Source organism: Nerophis lumbriciformis, linkage group LG09 (genome assembly GCF_033978685.3).
Source record: "Nerophis lumbriciformis linkage group LG09, RoL_Nlum_v2.1, whole genome shotgun sequence".
Lineage (NCBI taxonomy): Eukaryota > Metazoa > Chordata > Actinopteri > Syngnathiformes > Syngnathidae > Nerophis > Nerophis lumbriciformis.
The window spans coordinates 25378503-25403240 of NC_084556.2; the positions used below are offsets into that span (position 1 = coordinate 25378503).

At 40.3% G+C, this 24738-nt stretch overlaps 1 protein-coding gene across 8 annotated transcripts in view; it reads left to right on the plus strand.

Annotated features, from left to right (window-relative positions):
* The window catches only part of LOC133607458 (unconventional myosin-XVIIIa-like), a 187099-nt gene that overhangs the window by 91642 nt on the left and 70719 nt on the right, over window positions 1-24738 (plus strand). For all 8 annotated transcript variants that reach the window (XM_061962093.1, XM_061962091.1, XM_061962088.1 and 5 more), the window contains 7 exons: window positions 2764-2902; window positions 3733-3892; window positions 3968-4154; window positions 8773-8998; window positions 9135-9244; window positions 13391-13456; window positions 18084-18212. In XM_061962093.1, the coding sequence (XP_061818077.1) occupies window positions 2764-2902; window positions 3733-3892; window positions 3968-4154; window positions 8773-8998; window positions 9135-9244; window positions 13391-13456; window positions 18084-18212 (1017 nt within the window). The remainder of the gene's footprint in view (window positions 1-2763; window positions 2903-3732; window positions 3893-3967; window positions 4155-8772; window positions 8999-9134; window positions 9245-13390; window positions 13457-18083; window positions 18213-24738) is intronic.

Here is a 24738-nt window from a genome sequence, read left to right on the forward strand (position 1 = left end):
CGTGTGCAAGCAGAAGCTGCATACAACATGTACCTGGACTGGCACGCTGTCACTGCTGGTTGTAGAGGGCACTAAATGCTGTGTCATCACAGTATGCCCTTACAATTGTTTATAGGGTGAAAATTGGAGAATAATTGCCCAGGGAGAGGCATTGAAATCCGTAAGTCTCCCGGGTAAATCGGGAGGGTCGGCAAGTATGCAGCTGAGCCGCATCAGAGTGGTCAAAGAGCCGCATGCGGCTCCGGAGCCGCAGGTTGCCGACCCCTGGTCTAAGAAATGTCCAATACCAGCGGTTGTAGTTGTTTATTTAAAAAACAGAATCTCAGTGGTCTAAGTGCTCAATTGGCAACACATTCTCTGTCAGAGCATTCTTCATGAGGTGTGTTGAAGCACAGTTACGATGCCAACTGCTGTTCGGAGTTGGAAAGACAGGCCAATTTTACACACAGTCTTATTATGATGTGTTTTCCACAAATAAATACATGTCTGAGAATCATTCCTGGTATACAAACACTCTTTGTATTCACTGACTCTTGTTGAGTCATTATTGCTAAATTGCATTATCTTCCTGTTCGTCCTCACCATAATAAAATAGAATAGCACTTTATTGTCATTGCACTTAAAAATAATACAACAAATTAGTTTCCAGTACAACCGTCCAAGAGTAGACATACATTATACAGTTGCAGGGGAATACAGGATCCTAAGACTGATGGGTCGCTCCCTGGGGAGAGCGCCCCGTAAAAAAAGGTAGGAAAGATAAACCTGGGGGACAGTGGGAGAGGGGAAAAATAGCTCCCAAACTAGCCCCTCTGAGGGGGGCTCAGTTTGAGATCATAAAAACCCTCTAGCACAGTAAGCACATATAACCACAAGTCACGGCACACAAAAAATTTTAGTCTAGCAACAGTGGGGAAGAAGGTGCATCAGGTTCGAAGCTGCCACTTACAGGGCGCTGCTCTGTACAACATCGCACCACAAGGGGTTAAGTGGCAAAGGGATGTGGGGAGTATGTGTGCATATCTGTGTGGAAGTCCATGGGTATGTGTTATGTCTATAGTCCTGGAGGTCGCTGCGCTCTGCGTTCAAAGAACAGAGTTCAACATCACAGGTGTTCTTGAAGATGGGAAGAGAGTTCAGGGCGTCTTTCACTGCACTGGTCTCACTAGGATGTTAACCACACGGCCTGGCCAAGGCCATTCGCAAAGGAGCCACATTGTAGATAAGGATTGTTATTGGTTTCAGGCAAGCAGACACATTCCAATGGTATGTCTGATATAATTGTCCATTTTTGCTCTCAAATTGATCACAATTTCACCTTGTAGAGCGGAAAACTTCTTTGAGATTGTATCCAATTCGCTATTCAATTCAGAGCCCACAGCTCAGCCCATTCCATCCATTGCGACTGGCAGCCATTGGAGCTCCTTGGACGACTGCCATCATCTTCCGAATTTGTCGATAAAACAGAGCGATGCTCAATCCAATCAGCAGATGACCTGTTATTACAATTCCAAATAGATAGAAATGTTCCACGTCCTTGATGGAAAGCACTGTCAGGCACATGATACGCCACTTTTCCCTAGAGGTTCTCATGTATCTGGCAGGAAACGTCCCGTCAGTTCAGGCAGGTTCTTCCGAACCTGAGCTTTTTACTGAGAACATTTTGTCAATTGAGTTAAGAGACCAGTTTATCAATTCCATGTTTAGATTTTTGAAGAACAGTGCAAAAGAGAGGCTCTCAAACAGTTAAGAAAAGACAAGACGAGACTAGTGAAGCAGAGCAGCAGAGAAACGTTGAGGGAGGGAAATGTGACCGCCTTCATTGAGAGCCATGCAAGAAAGCATGTAAAACTATTATTTTGATTACTTAATTGCATGTTTTTGTCACCCTGCTCCATGATTACTTCAAAACTGATACATTGAACATTATGGGCAAAAAAGAAATACAGTATAAAAGAATCCCCCTTCCCTGCTCTTCCATTTCCTCTTCCATTGGACCTTCTTTTTTTCTCATTTTTGAGTGTGGGGTCTGCTCTTCTTTCTGCATTTCAGTCTTTCTCTCCTTCAGGGTGCTCCCGTTTTTCGGGATTGCATTTAATTTGAGTCTTTTAATTTTTTTTGTCCAAACACCGACTAAAAGCCGTCTTCTTCGAAGTCAGAATCATTAAAACGATCACTGCAAATTTCACTCCTTCTGCTTGTTTTGACCCATTTTGGGCATATCATTTAGACTGGAGAGGTCCGTACTTTCCTCATATTCCCATCATTTGGAAATGTATAAAGGTTGACCCCTTTTATTAGTTGTATTGCTACAACCTGCAACAATGCATCTGGCAGATATATATGATAATTTATTTCAAATTCTGCATGAAAATATCTTGATTCGAGATGGAGACCCTACCAAAACACATACTACGCAATATGAAATGACTTAGTCTTCTGTAGGTGACTCCAGCAGACTGATGGAGGCCAGCCCACATTTCGGAGCTTAAAGTGGGCAGTCCAAAATGTGCAAAACCGGTTTGAAAAAAGCCTAAAATCACTACTGTGTCTATTTTGAGGGGGGATTTTACCTGTATACATAATTTTTAGGTCCACAAGTATAAATAATTAGCGCCCTTTAAGGCATATTTATCATCATTTCCTGGTAGCCATTGTGAGGTGACCATGTATGTCTTCGATTAGATTGCATCCTTCTGTATCGCTGAACAGGAACTCAGAGGCTTTGTAATAAAGACTTGTTTGTTGTGTCATGTTGGACAGGTGCGTAGCGGACGAACAGATGAGGCTCGGGGGCTCCTGTGGCTGATGGAGGAGGAGGTTCTGCAGCCTGGGGCATCAGAGGAAACCCTGCTGGGACGACTTTTTAGCTACTACGGTCCAGCTGAAGGCGAGACCAAAGGTAAGGTCTTCACAGAAATAACAACAGACAAAACACAACCATTACTATCAACAATTAATAGTTCTTCTAAAATAGATATACCTGATCCAATACAAAAACAATAGTTTTTTTCTGTCATCTTTGTGTAAAAACAGTAAAAAAAATAAATACTTATTGCAATGGTGTTGCCCTTTAATGATTCATTTTAAAATATTAAATAAGGTAACCAAAATGTCAGCAACACCTCTCAGAATGATGCACTGTATTTCCATATCACAGTAATAACATTTCACATTTGGTTCCTGGATTTAATCTCTTTCGATTGTGCTGGTGTACCTAATGAAGGGCCCAACGCGTTTCCATTACACCTTCATTCATTACCGCTTCTTGCTTTATTACACTATACAATTTTACAAACAGCAGGAACCAATCATTAATGGCTTTCACAAAGCTCCAGACTGAACAGATTGACCAGCCATTGAAGTCCTTGCTTCTTTATTGTTGTTCTACCTTAGTTGCCATGGTTACAGCCCATGCAGAGTGGTCCCCCAGGAGCACTCAAAGCAACTGCAGGCAAAGTGTGATTTTCCTGTCAAATACAACCTGGGAAAGCATCTCATTTGTGCCCTTTATATAAAGGCAGATTTGAGGTTTTTCTCCTGAGTTCATCGCTCTTTTTTTGCCAGGTGACCCCTTAAGTCACATTGCTGTATTATTTATTGGACAGTTTAATGGATTTTGACATCAAAACTACATTAGTTGGGCCCAAAGACCTAAAAATATTCAGATTTGACTGTGAAACAGATTTTCTCTCCTTATGTGCAGTACAAAACACAGTTCATCTCCATCAGGTCATACTTTCCTCCTGAAGAGTGAAAAAGATAATCACTTCCTGCTGGGCCACAGTCACGGTACTGATTGGGTGGAATATGACGCCAGAGGATGGCTGAACTACGCCAAGCAACATCCCGCCTTGACCAATGCTGCCGGCCTCCTGCAGGACTCCCAGAAGTAAGCACGAGCCATCTTTGGTCATGTATTTTTGCTGAATTATCAGGTGGATGTAAATTAATGTACACCTTGCAGGAAGATCATCAGCTCTTTGTTCATGAGCAGAGGAGGTGGGGCCACCGTTTTGCCGGGCTCCATTGCAGGTCTTGAGGGCGTCTCCCAGCTTTCTTTGCGACGGGCCTCAAGCATGAGGAAGAGCTTCACTTCAGGCGTGGCTGCTATCAAAAAGAAGTCTGTGTGCATTCAAATAAAGCTTCAAGTGGTGAGGCGTTAATCTAACTATTTTACATGTCACACTAGACACTTATATAGTTATGCATTTAATTATCTGATGGCGGTACTGAGTACTGCGTCCTCAATCGGGAAATATCCTGCTTTGCTGGGTTTGCCGTAAAATAAAATGAAACATATCAGATCTTCTGTAATGCCTCTCATGTGGGACATTTTGTAGGATTTCATTGCAAAACAGTCTCACATGAGGCCAATCGTACCGTGTGTTCTTCACACCTGAAGCACGGCAAAGACTTCAAATAATTCAAAAGTCGGCATGCTTGCCCACCTGTGACTGCATGGGTGTCTATAATAAAAACATTTAATTTGACTAATGCCATCGCTCCACTCGTAAGTAGGGATGGGTATCGAATTCGGTATTTTCATAGTCACCGACCAAATTCTGTCAGTACTACCGGGTATTGATTCATGGAAAAATCAAACCACGATACCAAATTTCTGTAGCTTTATTGCACGTGACGTCACGTCCGGTTACAGCACTTAGCAGCACTCATAGCGGAGTCCTTTGTACTGCCTCTAGATAATGTTGCAATTTACCATGCCAAAAAGCAAGTATGTCTTAAACAAACGTAAAGTAAGGCTCCACTTTTCAAGATGCGTTAGCTCAATGCTAATTTACATTGGCTTTACCAGACATGCTATTGATTTGCATTCGCAATTTTACACCTCTGAATTTGGTAATAAAAACTACAACTAAGATGCACGTTACAATCAAACCGCTGATGTGTAAAAGGTACAACACGGTATAAACACTTTTAAGGCGCAACAAAAGACTAGATTCAGTTTAATGGCAAAGACTACTCCCTGACTTTGCAACACACCATAGCCCAGAGCCGTGAGGGGCTTTAGACCAAGTAGACAAAGTATGGCAAGACAATCTCTTAAGTGATTGGTCAAAAGCCCCTCACGTGAGTACAGGGCGCCATGTTTGGGACCAACTCGGAAACCGAGTTGTCCATATTCTCTCTATACATTGCTCTGCCGTAGCCTAACACTACTGCAATCTAACATTTTGGAATTGCACCTGCATGTAAAGTCTAATATGCTGTATAATACTTGCAAATGAGAATCAGAATTATAATAAAAACAAGATGTCACAACTGGACAGTACAGTTATCATTATAACCTTACTGTTAAATGTTCAATAAAAAATATATATTTTATGATTAAACAAATTAGTATTTCCTAACACATGAACACACACAGAAGTTTAGTTCCGGAAATTGGTACTGTTTCGATTCAAATGTGAAAGGTACCCATACCTACTGGCAAAAAATACATGTCAGTATAAATACTAAGAACAACTCAAATTAAAACCCAAATTATTCACAACTTTAGGAAATTACTGTAATCCAGCACTACAGAGTAGAAGTGATGGCACAAGCAAAGGGGCTGTTGCATGAATGCCGAGTGTGGCTGCAGGCTCACAAAGACCAGAGAAGAAGGGGGAATCACGATCAAGTACAACGCAGTACGAAAAGGATATGAATGTGATTTTTCTAAACCAACCAATAAAGAAAGATGATATTAACTAGAAAAGCACTCATAGAGTGCCGACCTCCACCAGGCCATAAATCCTTTAAAAAAAATCATGAATCCACACAGTAAATCCGATCACCCCTTAAATCCAATCATTTGGTCCTTATTCTTTTTCTGGCATTTCCTGTAAATGTAATCAAAATCCGCCCATAACTTTTGAGCTATGTTGCTAACAAAGAGATTTAAGGATATATGAAATTGCCATGTCCGCACAGATTTGTTTTCTTCATCTGTCGCTTCCAAACAAGCTGCAAGAGGGTTCACACTTTGCACCTGTTTGAGCCCCTGGGTGCTTTTGTTCCATAGCAGGAACAAAATAAACAAAGCAAACCTTCTTGCCAGTTATTCACTCTCTTTGTCTGTGTTGCTGGAGCTGGAACACATACACAGAGAAGTTAAGCCTTGTAGCGTAAACGTAAGGTAACATACTAGAAATTATTCGAATCACCCCCAAAACATGTTCCTAATCTTATATCTGACATCCCCTGAATGTTTCATCAAAATCTACTCATAACTTTTGGAGTTATGTTGCTAACCCAAGCAAACCATAGCCAAGGCATAACCTCTTTGTGGAGGTAATGGAAAAGGTATTAATGAAAGTACTGTATGATGAAGTGCACCTGTAGTCACAATAACTGTGAATTTGCTGATCGATTGGCCGATTTTTTGGAAAAGTCCTTAATGCCTTCCAATGGCGATCACATACGCCAATCCCCTTTGACTGACACTGTATTTACTGTATCTTTAGTCTCCCGGCTAACAAGCTGGCAGCTAATTGTGCATCTCTATATACAATGTGGAAACACTCCCCTAAGTTAATGATCACCTCCATTACTGCAATTGCATTTCATAATATCTTAAATATCAAGATCAAATGTTATGATCAAGTACTCACTGAATCTATCGCTGGAGGTCAAGGCTAAACATGTTACACACCGAGGGGGGGGGGCGGGGGGGGGGGGTCACAAACTTCTCCCTTCAGTAATATAATGATTTTGTATATTCTGGAGAACCCGCATTTTGGTCTTTTTATCTTGTCAGAGTTACAGGAGTGCTCTTGTTTTTTTAAGGACCTTTTGCAAAAAAGCTAGTCAAAGATCATCTCTATGACATCACTCTTGTGTTTTTAAGAATCTGCTACAAAAATGTGAGTTTTTTTGACTGAACTCACGGGCCACCAGATGAATAGCCCAAATAATGAACAAGAGAGGTCCTAAAATTTAACCTTGAGGAACACTAGTGTAACTAAAGAAGTTAAACAAATGACTACTGACTGCATCTGAAATAAATTACAGCACCTTATTTACATAAATCACAATATGAAAACACTGCCAAAAAGGAGATGACATAAAGGGGTGCCTTGAGGAACGCCTCAGTTATGTAAATCGCAAGTTTAGACCCCAGAGTTCTATGTCTGCTAGCGAGGTTAAAATATCAATGCAAGGATCTGCCAATGTGTTTACAGTGGTCCAAGTTTCTCTATACAACAGGAGCACTCCAGTGTTTTTAAAATATTGCTGCAAAAATGTTTGTCTTCCAAGTTTTGAACTGAACTCGGGGGCCGGTATGGTGTCATTCCTGCCCCCTCGGCCGCCAGTTGAATAGCTCTGGTCTAAAGAGAGGATGAAATAGTGTTGACTATTGGTGTGTCGGAATTGTTGTAGTCAGTAGATTACATGTAAGACGAGGGCGGACTGATCCATAAATTGGTGGTGCGGATACCGAGGGTAATATCAGTATATGATCGATATGGCAGTGATTAGATCAATATTTTTATTTTTCCAAAAGCATTTTTTATTGTTTTTATCAATGTTTACAAATTCAGAAAGTAAATCCGTGAACACTGGAGGACTCTGAGGGCAAACATGACTTCAATGAGTAATAGATAGTTTCTGATTTTGTTTAGTTATTGTGTAAAATTGTATGTATTAAAGGAGAATAAGGAAGTAGTTAAGATAGTGTTCTGATGCTGTCAAACTATCATTAGCACTCACCAGAAATAAATTGAAAAATTGACAGGTAATACATGTGATCGGTATTGACCGGTCTCGCTCATGGATGATCAGAATCGGCAGCATAAATCCTTGATTGGAGCATCCATAACAATGGCTGAAACTAATGCAACCTGACTTTGTCTTCAGAAATACTATTGTACTAATACCAGTGGTGTGCCGTCAGGGCCAGCAAAGCCTTCTCTGCTGGCCTAACATAAATCATGATGATTAAATAACAAAAGTTAATTTTATTTTTAATTGACTTTCCATAAATATATAAAAGTATTCATCATATTCTCTTCATGTCATATTAGGCTCCACTGTTGCTCTTTTAAGTTAGAGTTTTTATCCAATCACAATTCAGCTAGCTTGTTGCCAGCGGAGACCTTCTGACCCAACATTAGCGGCGGCTGTGCAGTTTAACGAACGGAAGACATTCAGTTAACAGACAGTTGCGATAGCTGATCAGATCACAAGTTGTTGACAGTAACCTTACGTTGAACGTGACTGTGATTGGATACTCACTTGTCACTCCCAGGTATCCAATCACAAGTTGTGATTTACGAAAGCAGAAAGTGGCACCGGAGCCATACCCGGCCAGCGGAGAAATCAGCGGTACTCACTTTTTTAACCAACAAAGTAGCAGAGCAAAACGTTGATTAGGGGGCAGAGATAAGTTTGCCTGCCATTTCCACTCAAATCAACCAACTACGAGCGGTATTGTGAGTTCAAATATATTTGTTCACATTCAATATGCTTTCTACAATTATTTTTGTTTTGACAGTACCACGGTTTATTGATTTTTAAATGCGCCAAAAAATAGCCCTTTTTGTACACTAGTGACAAGTGCGCAAGTGTGTTTCTGTATAGTATTTTACAAGCCGTGGTCATGTGGCAACATAAATTATGGTATTTTGGTAGGTATTTATTGAAGTCGGACTAAGTAGGACATCACTGAAGGCCTAGATCGGAAACGCACGGCCCGCCACTGACTAATACAAATTATGTTGAATTATTGCTTAGATGGATCACTCACTTGTGCTTTGTTATTCCCAGGATGCTTTGCTGGACATGGTGCGGCGGTCCAGAATTCACTTTGTTCACTGCATAGTGCCCAAAGCAGATGCCCTCAAAGCTCGAAGTGGAGCTTTCTTCAAAGGTGCAGAAAGTGAGGCTCAGGGGGAGGGTGGAGATTCAGGTTTAATGCAGCTAGATGTGGCCTTGCTCCGTGCTCAGCTGCGTGGATCCAAGCTGCTTGATGCTCTGCGGATCTATAGACAAGGTGAGGCGGTTGCTAAGTAACATATTAAGACTAACTCAAGAGTCATTCACTCTTTCCCTCCAAGTAATTTTTCACAGGTCACCTGTCAAAATATCTTTCCAACAAATGAAATATTATTGTTCACTGACCTTCCCAGGTTACCCCGACCACATGGTGTTCTCTGAGTTTCGTCGACGTTTTGATGTGCTGGCGCCGCACCTCACCAAGAAGCACGGGCGGAATTACATTGTGAAGGACGAGCAAAGAGTGAGTCAATCAGCGAGAAAGCGCTGCCAGTGGCCAAACAGTTAAGATTAATGTTGTGAGAGGGGAGCTTCATTACATCTGCCCCTGATTTGTCAGCAGCCGTCTGACAGGGAAGTAAGCCTCCATTCATCAAGAGCTGTTGTCATGATCTAATCAACTTGACCATACCGGTTTCTTGCCTGATAAAGAGGCAGATCGCTACTGGGGCTGAGAGAAAGCCTTGCTAGACTCAAAATGCAAACAGAGTTAGTCATTACACTAACGTTTTGTGCTAATCAGAAAAACTTCCAATTACATTATTCTAGACAACCATAATGTGTCGCATGAATAGGGATGGGTATTTTTTTTTTTACATATTATGCGATATTTGTGCACAAAGCACCAATACTTAAAATCTTTTTAAACTTTTGTCCGAAAAACTATATTTTTATTTTTATGGAATTTTGTAACATGGATGTCGAACAGAATAGTAATTTAACCTCTGGGGACATTCAATTTTATTTACCTAACAAGCCAAACGGGACATAAAAGTCATTAAGTTTCTGAAGTGTGTAAAAACATTTTGGATTCATATTTATTTTGCGTTTTTGCTCAGATTTCTTAATAAACGTCGGTCCCAAACAAAAGGTGTATGTATGTAAATATATATATATATATATATATATATATATATATATATATATATATATATATATATATATATATTATAAAATATATATATTATATTAGGGATGTCCGATAATGGCTTTTTGTCGATATCCGATATTCCGATTATTGTCGAACTCTTTAATTACCGATACCGATATCAACCGATACCGATATCAACCGATATATACAGTCGTGGAATTAACACATTATTATGCCTAATTTGGACAACCAGGTATGGTGAAGATAAGGTACTTTTAAAAAAAATGAATACAATAAAATAAGATAAATAAATTAAAAACAGTTTCTTGAATAAAAAAGAAAGTAAAACAATATAAAAACAGTTACATTGAAACTAGTAATTAATGAAAATTAGTAAAATTAACTGTTAAAGGTTAGTTAGTACTATTAGTGGACCAGCAGCACGCACAATCATGTGTGCTTACGGACTGTATCCCTTGCAGACTGTATTGATATATATTGATATATAATGTAGGAACCAGAATATTAATAACAGAAATAAACAACCCTTTTGTGTGAATAAGTGTGAATGAGTGTAAATGGGGGAGGAAGGTTTTTTGGGTTGGTGCACTAATTGTAAGTGTATCTTGTGTTTTTTATGTTGATTTAATAAAAAAACCAACCAAAAAACCGATACCGATAATAAAAAAAACCCCGATACCAATAATTTCCAATATTACATTTTAGCGCATTTATCGGCCGATAATATCGGACATCTCTATATTACATATTGTATATATGTGTATTATACAATATTATATTATACAAAATAATATTGTATATTATACAATATATATATTATATATATTTAAACTGTTTAAATCAGCTGACCAGACATGTCACATAAACATCACGTGACAACCTCTGAGGAAGGCCACAGTTGTAGCCGAAAATGTCAGATATGCAAATAAACAAATAGGTCTGGCTACAAGAATATAACAATGTTTAGAAATGCTGTACTGATACCAATTCTACAAGGTGACAAATAACGAGGAGGTACAGTGCATTCAGAAAGTATTCAATGCGCTTCACTTTTTCCACATTCTGTTATGTTATAGCCATATTCCAAAATGGAATAAGTGAATTATTGTCCTCAAAATTCTACACACAATACCCCATAATGACCATTTGAAAGGTTTTTTTTTGGGGGGGGGGGGAATTTTTTCAGATTTATTAAAAATAAAAAACTAAGAAATCACATGTACATAAGTATTCACAGCCTTTGCCATGAAGCTCAAAAGTGTGCTCAGGGGCATCCTGTTTCAACTGATCATCCTTGAGATGTTCGTTCAGCTTACCACCTGTGGTAAATTCAGTTGCTTAGACATGATTGGGAAAGGCACACACCTGTCTATATATAAGGTCCCACACTTGACAGTGAATGGCAAAGCACAAACCAAGCATGAAGTTGAAGGAATTTTCTGTAGACATTTGATACAGGATTGTTTCAAGGCACAAATCTGGCAAAGAGTACAGCAAAATATCTGCTACCTTGAAGGTCCCATTGAGCACAGTGGCATCCGTAAATGGACGAAGTTTGGAACCCCCAGGACTCTTCCTAAAGATGGTCCGCCATCTAAACTGAGCGATGGGAGAAGGGAGAAGGGCCCTGAGGTGACCAAGAACTCAAGGGTCACTCTGCCAGAGCTACAGCATTCCTATGTGGACAGAGGAGAACCTTACAGAAGGACAACCATCTCTGCAGCAATCCACCAATCAAGCCTGTATGGTATAATGGCCAGATGGAAGCCATTTCTCAGTAAAAGTTTTTCAAAATGCTCCTGAAAAACTCTCAGACCATGAGAAACAAAATTATCTGGTCTGATGAGACAAAGTTTGAACTCTTTGGCGTAAATGTCAGGCGTCATGTTTGGAGGAAACCAGGCACCGCTAATCATCAGGTCTAACACCATCCCTCCAGTGAAGCATGGTGGTGGCAGCATCACGCTGTGGGGATGTTTTGCAGCAGCAGGAACTGAGAGACTATAGTCAGGATAGAGGGAAAGATCAATGCAGCAATGTACAGAGACATCCTGGATGAAAAACTGCTCCAAAGCGATCTTGAACTCAGACTGGGGCGACGGTTTATCTTTTAGCAGGATAACGACCCCAAGCACACAGCCAAGATATCAAAGGATTGGCTTCAGGACAACTCTGTAAATGTCCTTGAGTGGCCCAGCCTGAGCCAAGACCTGAATCCGATTTCTGGAGAGATCTGAAACTAACTGCGCACCGATGCTTCCCATCCAACCTGATGGAGCTTCAGAGGTGTTGCAAAGAGGAATTGGCAATACTGTCCAAAGATAGGTGTGCCAACCTTGTGGCATCGTAATAAAAATATTTGAGTCTGTAATTTCTGCCAAAGGTGCATCAACAAAGTATTGAGCAAAGGCTGTGAATACTTATGTACTTATGAGTTCTTTGTTTTTTATTTGATCTTTTTATACATTTGCAAAAATGCCTAAACCAAAAAACCAAAACAATTTTTTCACATTGTCATTATGGGGGTTTGTGTGTATAATTTTGAGGACAGAAATAAATGTATACCATTCTGGAATAAGGCTGTAACATAATAAATTGTGGAAAAAGGGAAGCGCTGTGAATACTTTACGCATTCACCTTATGTTATCAAATCAGATTGCTGTGTTGTCATCCTTAAACTGCTTCCCGCCACTGGGGAGTAATATTGGCACCCTATCAGGCGATTGCTATGAAGTGCTATTATGTGTACAATTATTTTTGGTAGTACTTTGGTCAGCATTTTTTAAATTATACTCTGTGTTTAGTTGCAATGGTTATGGAGACCATTCAAGGTAACAGAATTGCTCAATGAACAACATAATACAATTTACATTGAAAGTTTTTAGGGGTGAATTGCAGTAAACAGGCTAATACAAGCAATGATGCAGCTTTGATGTAATGCATGCACATCCAATCAGATTGCTCTGATGTCATCCCTTATGCCCTTATGTTGGTATGCTATTATAATCTGCACAGGGTCTGTTATGTCCTAACCGACATTACAGGCCTCTTCTCTCTTTGGAGCTTTGGCTTCCCTACATAATTTCTTTATATTCAGCTGCAATTTACAGGGCCAATGTAAAATTATTTGAGATGAAGCAAGGTGAGGTTTTCATTTCAGACATTTAAAAAACAAAAAAAGTGAACCTTGCAAAGCAGCGGGAAGACAAAATCTAGCAAAGTTTGCTTCTGATGGAAAATGAGCGAGAGAGTGAAAGAATGGGGTTAAGGGAGAGAAAAGTTATTTCCCCCTGAGCCAGTATAGCGGGGCTGAGTTTCTGTGGAAACACCAAACAAAAGCCCCTTAGTTCTTTTGGTAAACCTCAGCTGCTGTTATCAAGCTATGGGCGTTCTGTCTGCAGCCTAGAGCCTGACGACATCATATACACAAACTATACACTTGTTTATTTGCATATCCTTATTCCTATTGTGTCTGTGTTCATGTGTACATGTCTTTAGGCTGTGGAGGAGCTCCTGGAGTCTTTGGATTTGGAGAAGAGCAGTTACCACATGGGTGTGAGCAGGGTGAGTAATGACGCCACAACTTGGACAAATAAACACCATTAAAACGATTAAATTAACCTTCCCTTTGCAGCACAGCCATTTTCACCCCTATTAATGTGCCACACACACACTAGCATTACACAGTTTTTTTTCTTTTTGGCGTCTGGGGGTGTTTGTCCTTCATTCCACCTGTCCCTCTTTGAGAAGCGCTTTTATTTTGGAAAGTTGCCACCCTCCTTCCTCTCGTCTTTGAGGCATGTGTCTGATCTGGCTGGCTGACTTTGTGTCACCATAATTCCCTCTTCTCAGGTCATGAGTCCAACATTTTCCAAACAGATGTGTGGCTCTTTTTGTTGTTGAGCAACTTGTAAAAGAATGACAGTAAACAACACTCGTTGTTCTGGGGTCTAATCCTAGCAGCAGGCGAGAGGCCGTCAGCCAAGAGTGAAATCAGAGGACTCAGTCATGTTCAAAACAGTCAAAGTGATGCTCTCAGACATGCACATGGTCCACAAAAAAAAAAAAATAGAATGAATATTGTAAGAACAACTTTGTCGCCGCAATCTATATGATTAGTGTAGTAATAGTACCTAAACTACCAAAAACAAACAAAACATATTTGACATAAAGGTATAATTAGCTCTAATTTGGATAATTAAAAAATGTAGTGTTTAGTTTTGTAGTAACAAGTCCAATTGCTTTGAAATAATGGCCACATGTTTGTTGAGTGTAGCAGCAATTAGTTAGGTTGTTCTTCTTCTTATTCTTTTCGTGTCTTTGAAGCATGTGGTTTTATGACAGTTTCCCATTTCTTTACACAGTCTTTTGCATTGTCGTTGAACTCTGTGAGATCTTTTAAGCTGCACTGGTTGGGTAGCAGAGGACAGACAAGGCAGTGCTGCATCGTGTGGTCCTCTTCTCCGCATTGGGCCGGTTTTGTAGCCCCATCTGGCTTTTGATTGTCCTGTTCCTGTTCTCAGGCGATTTAGTGTCTTCCACTGGACCCATGGTGTTTCTGACCTGGGGTGCAGGCCTTCAGAAGGGGGGATTCTCATGTCAATAGGAGGAGGGTCTTTCCCTAGTCTTTGTGTCCATAGTTGGAGTCTGGTTTCTTCCCGAGATGTTGTTAGGGGCTGGACATTGCTGAGGAAGCTTCTCCTTGACTTCAGACGTTGGGCTGAGGGTTCACGTCCATAGAGGAGGTGGCATTCATCACTGGTAGATTTTGTGAACTCCACTCGGCTGGCAACTTCCTGTCTCACGTCTGCAGGGGCAATGCCAGCGAGGAGATGTAGGTTGTTCAGGTTGGTAGGCTTCAAGCAACCAGTGATCAAGCGGCAGGTGTTGTTCAGTGCTGGGTCGAGTTTCTTGGCATGGGTTGATCTCTCCCGAACAGGACATGCATACTCCGCCGAGGAATAGCACAGGGCCAATCAGTACATTTTAGTGTTTGTGCTGTGGCTCCCCATTTGGAATTTGTCAGCTTCCGTAAGATGTTGTTTCGGGAGCTGACTTTCAGTTTGGTGTTTTTGATGTGTTCCTTGAAGGAGAGGGTGCGGTCCAGGGTTACGCCAAGGTAGACAGGGTTGGTACAGTTCTCAAGAGGTGTTCCAGACCATTTGATGTTAAGAGGTCAGTTCGCATCCTGGTTCCTGAGATGGAACGAGCAGACTTGGGTCTTCGTAGGGTTTGCGTGTAGATGGTTTTGCTCGTAGTAGAGGAGTAGCTCATCTAGGGCTGAGGTGAGGTTTGCTTCTACCGCTTCAAACGTAAATAAAAAATAATAATAAATATCTTGTCGATTGCATTGTACCATATGTCCCGGCAAGAAATCTGCGTTCAAAGAACTCCGGCTTATTAGTGATTCCCAGAGCCCAAAAAAAGTCTGCGGGCTATAGAGCGTTTTCTATTCGGGCTCCAGTACTATGGAATGCCCTCCCGGTAACAATTAGAGATGCTACCTCAGTAGAAGCATTTAAGTCCCATCTTAAAACTCATTTGTATACTCTAGCCTTTAAATAGCCCCCCTGTTAGACCAGTTGATCTGCCGTTTCTTTTCTTCTCTCCTCTGCTCCCCTTTTCCTTGTGGAGGGGGGGGGGCACAGGTCCGGTGGCCATGGATGAAGTGCTGGCTGTCCAGAGTCGGGACCCGGGGTGGACCGCTCGCCTGTGCATTGGCTGGGAACATCTCTGCGCTGCTGACCCGTCTCCGCTCGGGATGGTGTCCTGCTGGCCCCACTATGGACTGGACTCTTACTATTATGTTGGATCCACTATGGACTGGACTCTCACAATATTATGTCAGACCCACTCGACATCCATTGCTTTCGGTCTCCCCTAGAGGGGGGGGGTTACCCACATATGCGGTCCTCTCCAAGGTTTCTCATAGTCATTCACATCGACGTCCCACTGGGGTGAGTTTTTCCTTGCTCTTATGTGGGCTTTGTACCGAGGATGTCGTTGTGGCTTGTGCAGCCCTTTGAGACACTTGTGATTTAGGGCTATATAAATAAACATTGATTGATTGATTGCATTGATTGATAATAAATTAATAAAAGCCTCACACCCTCAGCGAGGTCTCTGCCCGGGAGTGGCAGGCCACCAGACCGCAGTCCTCGCAACCAGCGCCGGCCGAGGAGGCAATGAGGGGTGCGCCGTACTCCCGAACCCCAACCCCCCCATGCATGTGTACAAGGCCCCCAGAGTGTCTACTGTGTAGTTAAAATTAGGAGGTCAGCCATTACAGCCGACTTCCAGTCCCTATTGATGTGTGTACTGTAGCGTGAGTGAGACATGTATGCTTGGGGGAACTAATAATGCGATTAAAATTGGGGGACATCAAGGTCATGGTGGGTCCCAACCAAGCCGAGCCCCCCAAATCCTTTGTGTCTAATATGCGGCTAAGATTGAGGGATGGACGAGCAGGGGACAAGACAGGAGGACTGGAGCCCCATAGGAGGCATCCTCATCCACCCGCCATGCCTCCCCGCAGGACAATCCCCCAAATATATGTGTGAGTGTATGTGCTATAAGTAGGAGGAGTAGAGGGCCCGGACATACCCACACATACATATACATATACATACTTACACACACATACATACACATATTATATACATATATATGCATGTACATGCATACATATACACATATATACATACACACTCATACACACACCTACACATATACATACACACACATACACATATATATCAATCAATCAATCATCAATCAATGTTTATTTATATAGCCCTAAATCACAAGTGTCTCAAAGGGCTGAACAAGCCACAACGACATCCTCGGTACAGAGCCCACATAAGGGCAAGGAAAAACTCACCCCAGTGGGACGTCGATGTGAATGACTATGAGAAACCTTGGAGAGGACCGCATATGTGGGTATGCCCCCCCCCCCCCCCCTAGGGGAGACCGAATGCAATGGATGTCGAGTGGGTCTGACATAATATTGTGAGAGTACAGTCCATAGTGGATCCAACATAAAAGTAAGAGTCCAGTCCATAGTGGGGTCAGCAGGAAACCATCCCGAGCGGAGACGGGTCAGCAGCGCAGAGATGTTCCCAACCGATACACAGGCGAGCGGGGACATAGGGTACAATACAATCGGCAAGATAGGATGAGCTAGACCGTGTAGTATTTTATACGTAAGTAGTAAAACCTTAAAGTCGCATCTTAAGTGCACAGGAAACCAGTGTAGGTGAGCCAGTATAGGCGTAATATGATCAAACTTTCTTGTTCTTGTCAAAAGTCTAGCAACCGCATTTTGTACCAACTGTAATCTTTTAATGCTAGACATTGGGAGACCCGAAAATAATACGTTACAGTAATCGAGACGAGACGTAACGAACGCATGAATAATGATCTCAGCGTCGCTAGTGGACAAAATGGAACGAATTTTAGCGAGATTATGGAGATGAAAGAAGGCCGTTTTAGTAACACTCTTAATGTGTGACTCAAAGGAGAGAGTTGGGTCGAAGATAATACCCAGATTCTTTACCGAGTCGCCTTGTGTAATTGTAATATATATATATGTATGTACATATATATATACATATATACACATACTGTATATACAAATATACATATTTATGCACATACCCCTACACACACACACACACATATATACACAGAAATACACTTCCATACATATACATACATATACACATGCACACATATACACATACACATACATACACACATATAAAAAAGACATTTCCAACAAGACCTAATTGGTTACCACTCAATTGGGTCGATAACTTTTGGAAAAGTGGGATGTTTCATCTCTTCATTTAAATAGCAGCACAACATAGTATTTAATCCCTCAGAGGTGTATACAAGCTGTTATGTGGTCTGTTTTCTTTTGGCTGTTTACCACTTTTTCTACCTTTGGCCCATAATGGAGAGACACAAGGCTGATTGTCTGAGATAATAACTTAATCAAGCTTCTTCACTAAGATAAAACCCTGCTGTCTATGGATTACATTCTTTCCTATCGATTCACTGCATTCATACTTTCAAACTTACTTCTGTAATCAAGTTTGTTGTTGTGATGTACACTAAAAAGTAAATGAGCTATCCTTGATGTGGCGCTCTGCTAATAAATAGTGTTTTTGCCTTCTTTTGTTACCTCCAGTTATTCTTCAAAGCTGGCACCTTGGCTAAATTGGAAGAACAGAGGGATGAGCAAACCAAGCAAAATTTAATCCTATTCCAAGCTGCTTGTCGGGGTTATATGGCACGGCAAGCTTTCAAGAAGAGAAAGGTAAGCAAAAAGACCTCCTGCTTATCAGCAATACTCAAAACACAGATGATGTAAAACATACCTGTCTATTCCATGGTTCATTCAAATTACCATTGAAATGACAAAATCGTGCAAACTAAAGTAATACATGTGTAAGGGTAGCAAACATCCATCCAGAATGCAAACACTATGAGTTTTGGGTAGCTTGTCACTTTTGAGTGCATGGAGAATTGATTGTACTTCCTACTAGCTTTTACAAATAATGCGGTAAAGGACCCATAGCGTCCAGATGACCGAAATTTCACTAAAATGTGAATGAATAACATAATTTCCATTAGTTTTTGAGTAATTGGTAAATAGATAACAGTACTTTCCATCGCCAGACTCGATATGCGACACCCTCTTTGTGTGACATCATCTACAGAACTGAAGCCCATAGACAGTGTAGATAAGGGAATGTAAAATTATTATTTTGATCACATAATTGCATGTTTTTGTTGCCTTGGACTACGATTACTTTAGAACTGATAGGGTTAAAATTACTAAATCTAAAGAATTGCCAGTTCCTCTTCCATAGACACCATAGCATGTGTTTCCTCGTGCTTTTTTAGCATGTCCTGAAGCATCTTGAGGAAATAGTAAAAGAGGACGCAAAATAGAATATTAGCGGCTTACCTCTCTTTTTTTCTTCTCATTTTTGAGTGCCGGGTCTGCTCTTCTTTCTCTCCGTTTGTCCACTGGTTCTGACCAATTCTTTTTACCCTCGGGAGTGCTCCTGATATTCGGGAGTCTTTTACATTTTTACATCCAAACTGCGACCAAAACCTTTCTTCTTCCAAGTCAGCATCGTTAAAATGATTGCTCCAAATCACAGTCCTCTTGCTTGGTCTGTCCCATTTTGCACTTGTCAATTTGACTGGAGGGATCCATACTTTCCTCATATTTTCACCATTTGGAAATATATGCAGGCTGACCCCTTCTTTAGTTGTATTGCTACAACCTGCAGCAATGCAGACATATTTGATATTCTCAAATGTTGTGCTAACATAGTGATTCACAATGTAAATGCTACCAAAACACATACATATATGGCCTGATCTACTAAGATCCAAATAACAAGTGCTAAACAGCGAGTGCAAACGATACAATTGTGTGTACTATTAATGGGCGTGTTGGGCGTAATCTACTAAGACTGTGTGTACAATACACAACTGGTGCAGACCGCCCTATTTAAATGTGTTTTTTGCGTACGCAGCTTCCCACCTGGAGACAGTCATTTTTGAACATCCATGTTACCATGCTCTTCATACCTGTGGCATTTTGCTATGTCTTAAAACATGCAGCAGACATGTACCATTTTTTTGGGCATCGTAGAAGCAGTTCTGCAGTGCGATCTACTAATTTTTAGCGCGCTGAAGATACGCCCTGGGAGATGCTGGCGCTAACCGCGAGCCTGTGCTGGAGTGATCGAGATGCAAAAAAATGCATATTGCAGAACTTTTTTTTCCTGTAAAGAAACGCCAGCCACCACCAAAACGCCTCAATTTAATTTGTTTTAATCAACCCCCTAAGTTTTCCATTAGCTATAGAATTATGAAAGGATATTGCTGAATAGACAATATGTCTAATATTTGAAATTTTGACAAGCATAAGTAGAACTGAGCTGCAATGCAATCACCTTTCTCACAGCAATTTCTGCACAGCTGCTAGTGTTCTCATCCTTTCGAGACATACTAAATACGGAGCGAAAACAGCGGGTGCAGAACAGTTTTACTCTTGATAAATCACACTTTGTGTGCTAAATAGTTTTATTTGCATTTTCTCCTCCCACTATAGGTTGTATTCACCTGACATCACGTCAGGCGTTTTTACTATGTGAGGCTCGAATTTTGTGGGCCAGCGAGTTTCTGTTGGGCAGCATTTCGTCTTTCTCCAAGAAAAATGCCCTATGCTTGCGTTGTTTTAGGCTGTTTGAACCGTTCAAATTGCGAAAAGGGTAAACGTTTCTTCAGAGTTCCTCGAGACGTAATCAAGAAGGGGGGCACAGTGTAAGATTTTGCAAAAGACGCTGAGAAAAGTGTCACACACTCCAGTCCCAAGGAAGCAGAGTCGAAGAACTCGCAAGTTTGCAGTAATCACTTTGTTAAAGGTTTGTTTGATATATTTTTAATGTTAAGTAGTTCCCATTGAAGTATTATCTTGATATTATTTGTATTTTATCTTTTTTCTGAGTTCTTAAAACCCATTTTGCTACAAGTGTTTTGTAAACCACCAACTCGCCGAGTCCATATAAAAGAAGGCAAATGTGAGCAAAACCTAAAAGAGTTAAGCTTTTACCAGAGGCAGCAATCATAAATGAATCTTTCAGCACATACTCAATGTTGACATCTTTAGTTATATTTTGATGAAGATGGGGAAAAACATGTGTACTCGTAAAAGGCACGTGCAACAACGAAAAGGCAACAAACCTGGCTATAGATGTGACGTTAAATCATGAAATGCAACCTTACCCGAGCAAAAACGATGCATGAATTATCCAGGAGAGTCTTGATAACAATTTATTTGACGCAGCCACACACAAAGAAGTTGTAAACCTCCATGTGTTTCCCAGTTTCCACCTGTTTTGTTCGGTTGAATGACGTGAATCACTGGATAGTTCTACATGTCTGGGAATGCGACTGACGGATAATCCTTGAGATCACTCGACAAATCTTTTTTTGATAACGTGTAATGATAGATTCCATTGCATAGTTTGCATTTTTTTGCTTGTGTCTGCTTTTAGTGGTAAGATCAAGGCCCCTTGCGTACTCAGATAGTTTGCACTCTGTTTTCTGCACAGTAGCCATATTGGCTTGGTGGCCAACCACTTTTTTTTATTTCTGTTCAAAAGTCACATGAGTGAATGCAATCTCTTGTAGGGATTATGATGATCATGAACACAGACACGCTGAATGGATTGCGCTCCCTATTTTGCTCACTTAAGAGACGCAATCCTCTGTGTACAAGTTTAGTAGATCAGCTTTGCAGGTACTATCAAGTTTGCACGTGCTTTAGTACATGCAAACCTTTAGTAGATCAGGCCCATGCTAAGCAAAATGAAGTTGACTCAAGTCTTCTGTAGGTGATGTCAGCAGGCTGATTCAGGCCCGCCCACATTTGGGAGTTAAAAGTGGGTGTTCAAAAATGTGCTGGAAATCATTAAAAACACATGCCTCAAGTCATTGTGTATATATTTGTATTATTTTTAGGTCCAGAACTAAGAAATAATTGCCAATGTTGTCAGCATTAGAGGGGCCCTTGAAATGTTACCAACCTTCCGTGCTATGCTACATCCAATAAACTTTTCAAGAGGTTTAGTTTGATTGTGCTATCTGCTAAAGCATGGTCATATTGAACACCAGAGCTTAACAAGATGGTATTTATGATGAATTGCTGAAGAACATTGTAAGTGTCTATACAAACTAGTGACCTCTCACTCAATAGAAATGCACAAGGACAGAAATGCACATTGATGGCATATCTTAAAAGAACTCAAACAAACCAAAGGAACTGAATGTCAGAGGACAAGCGAGACAACAAAACAGCACATTGTATGGGTCCGTAATGGAAGGCTGGCAGGTAGTTGAATGGCACGCAAAGGCATAGAAATGGGGCTTACTGGATTCAGGTAAAGTTAATAGTAGAAGGCAATCGCCCAAACATTGTAGAAAAAAAGAGTTCAGTTCTTATTTTCACAAAAAAAAAAAAACCTTAACAGTTAGCAACTTTATTAAAGATACACGCTGCAGTGTATTGTTGTGTAGTTTTGTACCTCAGATTGTGCAGGTCAATTTAATGATGTAAGTGTAAACTGTACAGACTAGATTATATCTATCATCCCCCTCCCCTCGCACGCACGCAGGCACGCACGCACGCACACACACACACACACACACACACACACATACATACAAACGTACACAAACCCACAAACCCAGGATGGTCTCTGTTGACCTCACCTATATGATCATGCAGTCCAACACTGCTTTTCTCATTGATTACTGAACCAACAGCTACATAATCCACAAATACTATCCTCCCAGTAGTACAACATGATTTTCACCAGCAGATCTCGTTTAATCTTATTTCCCTCTATTTACAAGTATATGTTTAAAAGTCATTATTCACTGTGCGAAGTGGGCAAAGAGCCTGGTGCTTTTTAATCTTCTTGAATTTCAACAGCACAGAAATGATCTGAAATTGCACAGCAACTGCAATTATAAAATCTATTTTCTAAATGTCCAGTTCTTTGCCTGTGTCCCTGAATGGCCTCTATCCCCTGGAAATGTATATTTAATAGAAAGATAAGATATATATATATATATATATATATATATATATATATATATATATATATATATATATATATATATATATATATATATATATATTATCATTAAATGGTATTCTTTTAAACTCACTGCAAGATGGAAAATGCAATCTTAAATGTGATGAATGCTAAGGCGGGCCTACAAATAAGAGCTGCTGTAGAGGTTCCCTTCCTGAGGAGGGTTTATTCAATGTGTGTGTATTATGGTAATGCACTTTGCTTTCATGGTCATCTTGATTTTCTCATACATTAAAAAAGCCACATTTTCATAGAAAAAAAACAGGCTTGCTCTTCCACAGAATATGCCCCGATTGAAGAATCGTAGTTTATAAAACCATCCCTAGTTGTGAAATAGGATTTTATATATATATATATATATATATATATATATATATATATATATATATATATACCGTATATATATATATATATATATATATATATATACAAACCCCATTTCCATATGAGTTGGGAAATTGTGTTAGATGTAAATATAAACGGAATACAATGATTTACAAATAATTTTCAACCCATATTCAGTTGAATATGCTACAAAGACAACATATTTGATGTTCAAACTGATAAACGTTTTTTTTGTTGCAAATAATCATTAACTTTAGAATTTGATGCCAGCAACATGTGACAAAGAAGTTGGGAAAGGTGGCAATAAATACTGATGAAGTTGAGGAATGCTCATCAAACACTTATTTGGAACATCCCACAGGTGAACAGGCAAATTGGGAACAGGTGGGTGCCATGATTGGGTATAAAAGTAGATTCCATGAAATGTTCAGTCATTCACAAACAAGGATGGGGCGAGGGTCACCACTTTGTCAACAAATGCGTGAGCAAATTGTTGAACACTTTAAGAAAAACCTTTCTCAACCAGCTATTGCAAGGAATTTAGGGATTTCACCATCTACGGTCCGTAATATCATCAAAGGGTTCAGAGAATCTGGAGAAATCACTGCACATAAGCAGCTAAGCCCGTGACCTTCGATCCCTCAGGCTGTACTGCATCAACAAGCGACATCAGTGTGTAAAAGATATCACCACATGGGCTCAGGAACACTTCAGAAACCCACTGTCAGTAACTACAGTTGGTCGCTACATCTGTAAGTGCAAGTTAAAACTCTCCTATGCAAGGCGAAAACCGTTTATCAACAACACCCAGAAACGCTGTCGGCTTCGCTGGGCCTGAGCTCATCTAAGATGGACTGATACAAAGTGGAAAAGTGTTCTGTGGTCTGACGAGTCCACATTTCAAATTGTTTTTGGAAACTGTGGACGTCGTGTCCTCCGGACCAAAGAGGAAAAGAACCATCCGGATTGGTATATGCGCAAAGTTGAAAAGCCAGCATCTGTGATGGTATGGGGGTGTATTAGTGCCCAAAACATGGGTAACTTACACATCTGTGAAGGCACCATTAATACTGAAAGGTACATACAGGTTTTGGAGCAACATATGTTGCCATCCAAGCAACGTTACCATGGATGCCTCTGCTTATTTCAGCAAGACATCAACGTGGCTTCATAGTAAAAGAGTGCGGGTACTAGACTGGCCTGCCTGTAGTCAAGACCTGTCTCCCATTGAAAATGTGTGGCGCATTATGAAGCCTAAAATACCACAACAGAGACCCCGGACTGTTGAACAACTTAAGCTGTACATCAAGCAAGAATGGGAAAGAATTCCACCTGAGAAGCTTAAAAAATGTGTCTCCTCAGTTCCCAAACGTTTACTGAGTGTTGTTAAAAGGAAAGGCCATGTAACACAGTGGTGAACATGCCCTTTCCCAACTACTTTGGCACGTGTTGCAGCAATGAAATTCTAAGTTAATTATTTGCAAAAAATAAATAAAGTTAATGAGTTTGAACATCAAATATCTTGTCTTTGTAGTGCATTCAATTGAATATGGGTTGAAAAGGATTTGCAAATCATTGTATTCGGTTTATATTTACATCTAACACAATTTCCCAACTCATATGGAAACGGGGTTTGTGTATATATATATATATATATATATATATATATATATATATATATATATATATATATATATATGTACAGGTAAAAGCCAGTAAATTAGAATATTTTGGAAAAACTTGATTTATTTCAGTAATTGCATTCAAAAGGTGTAACTTGTACATTATATTTATTCATTGCACACAGACTGATGC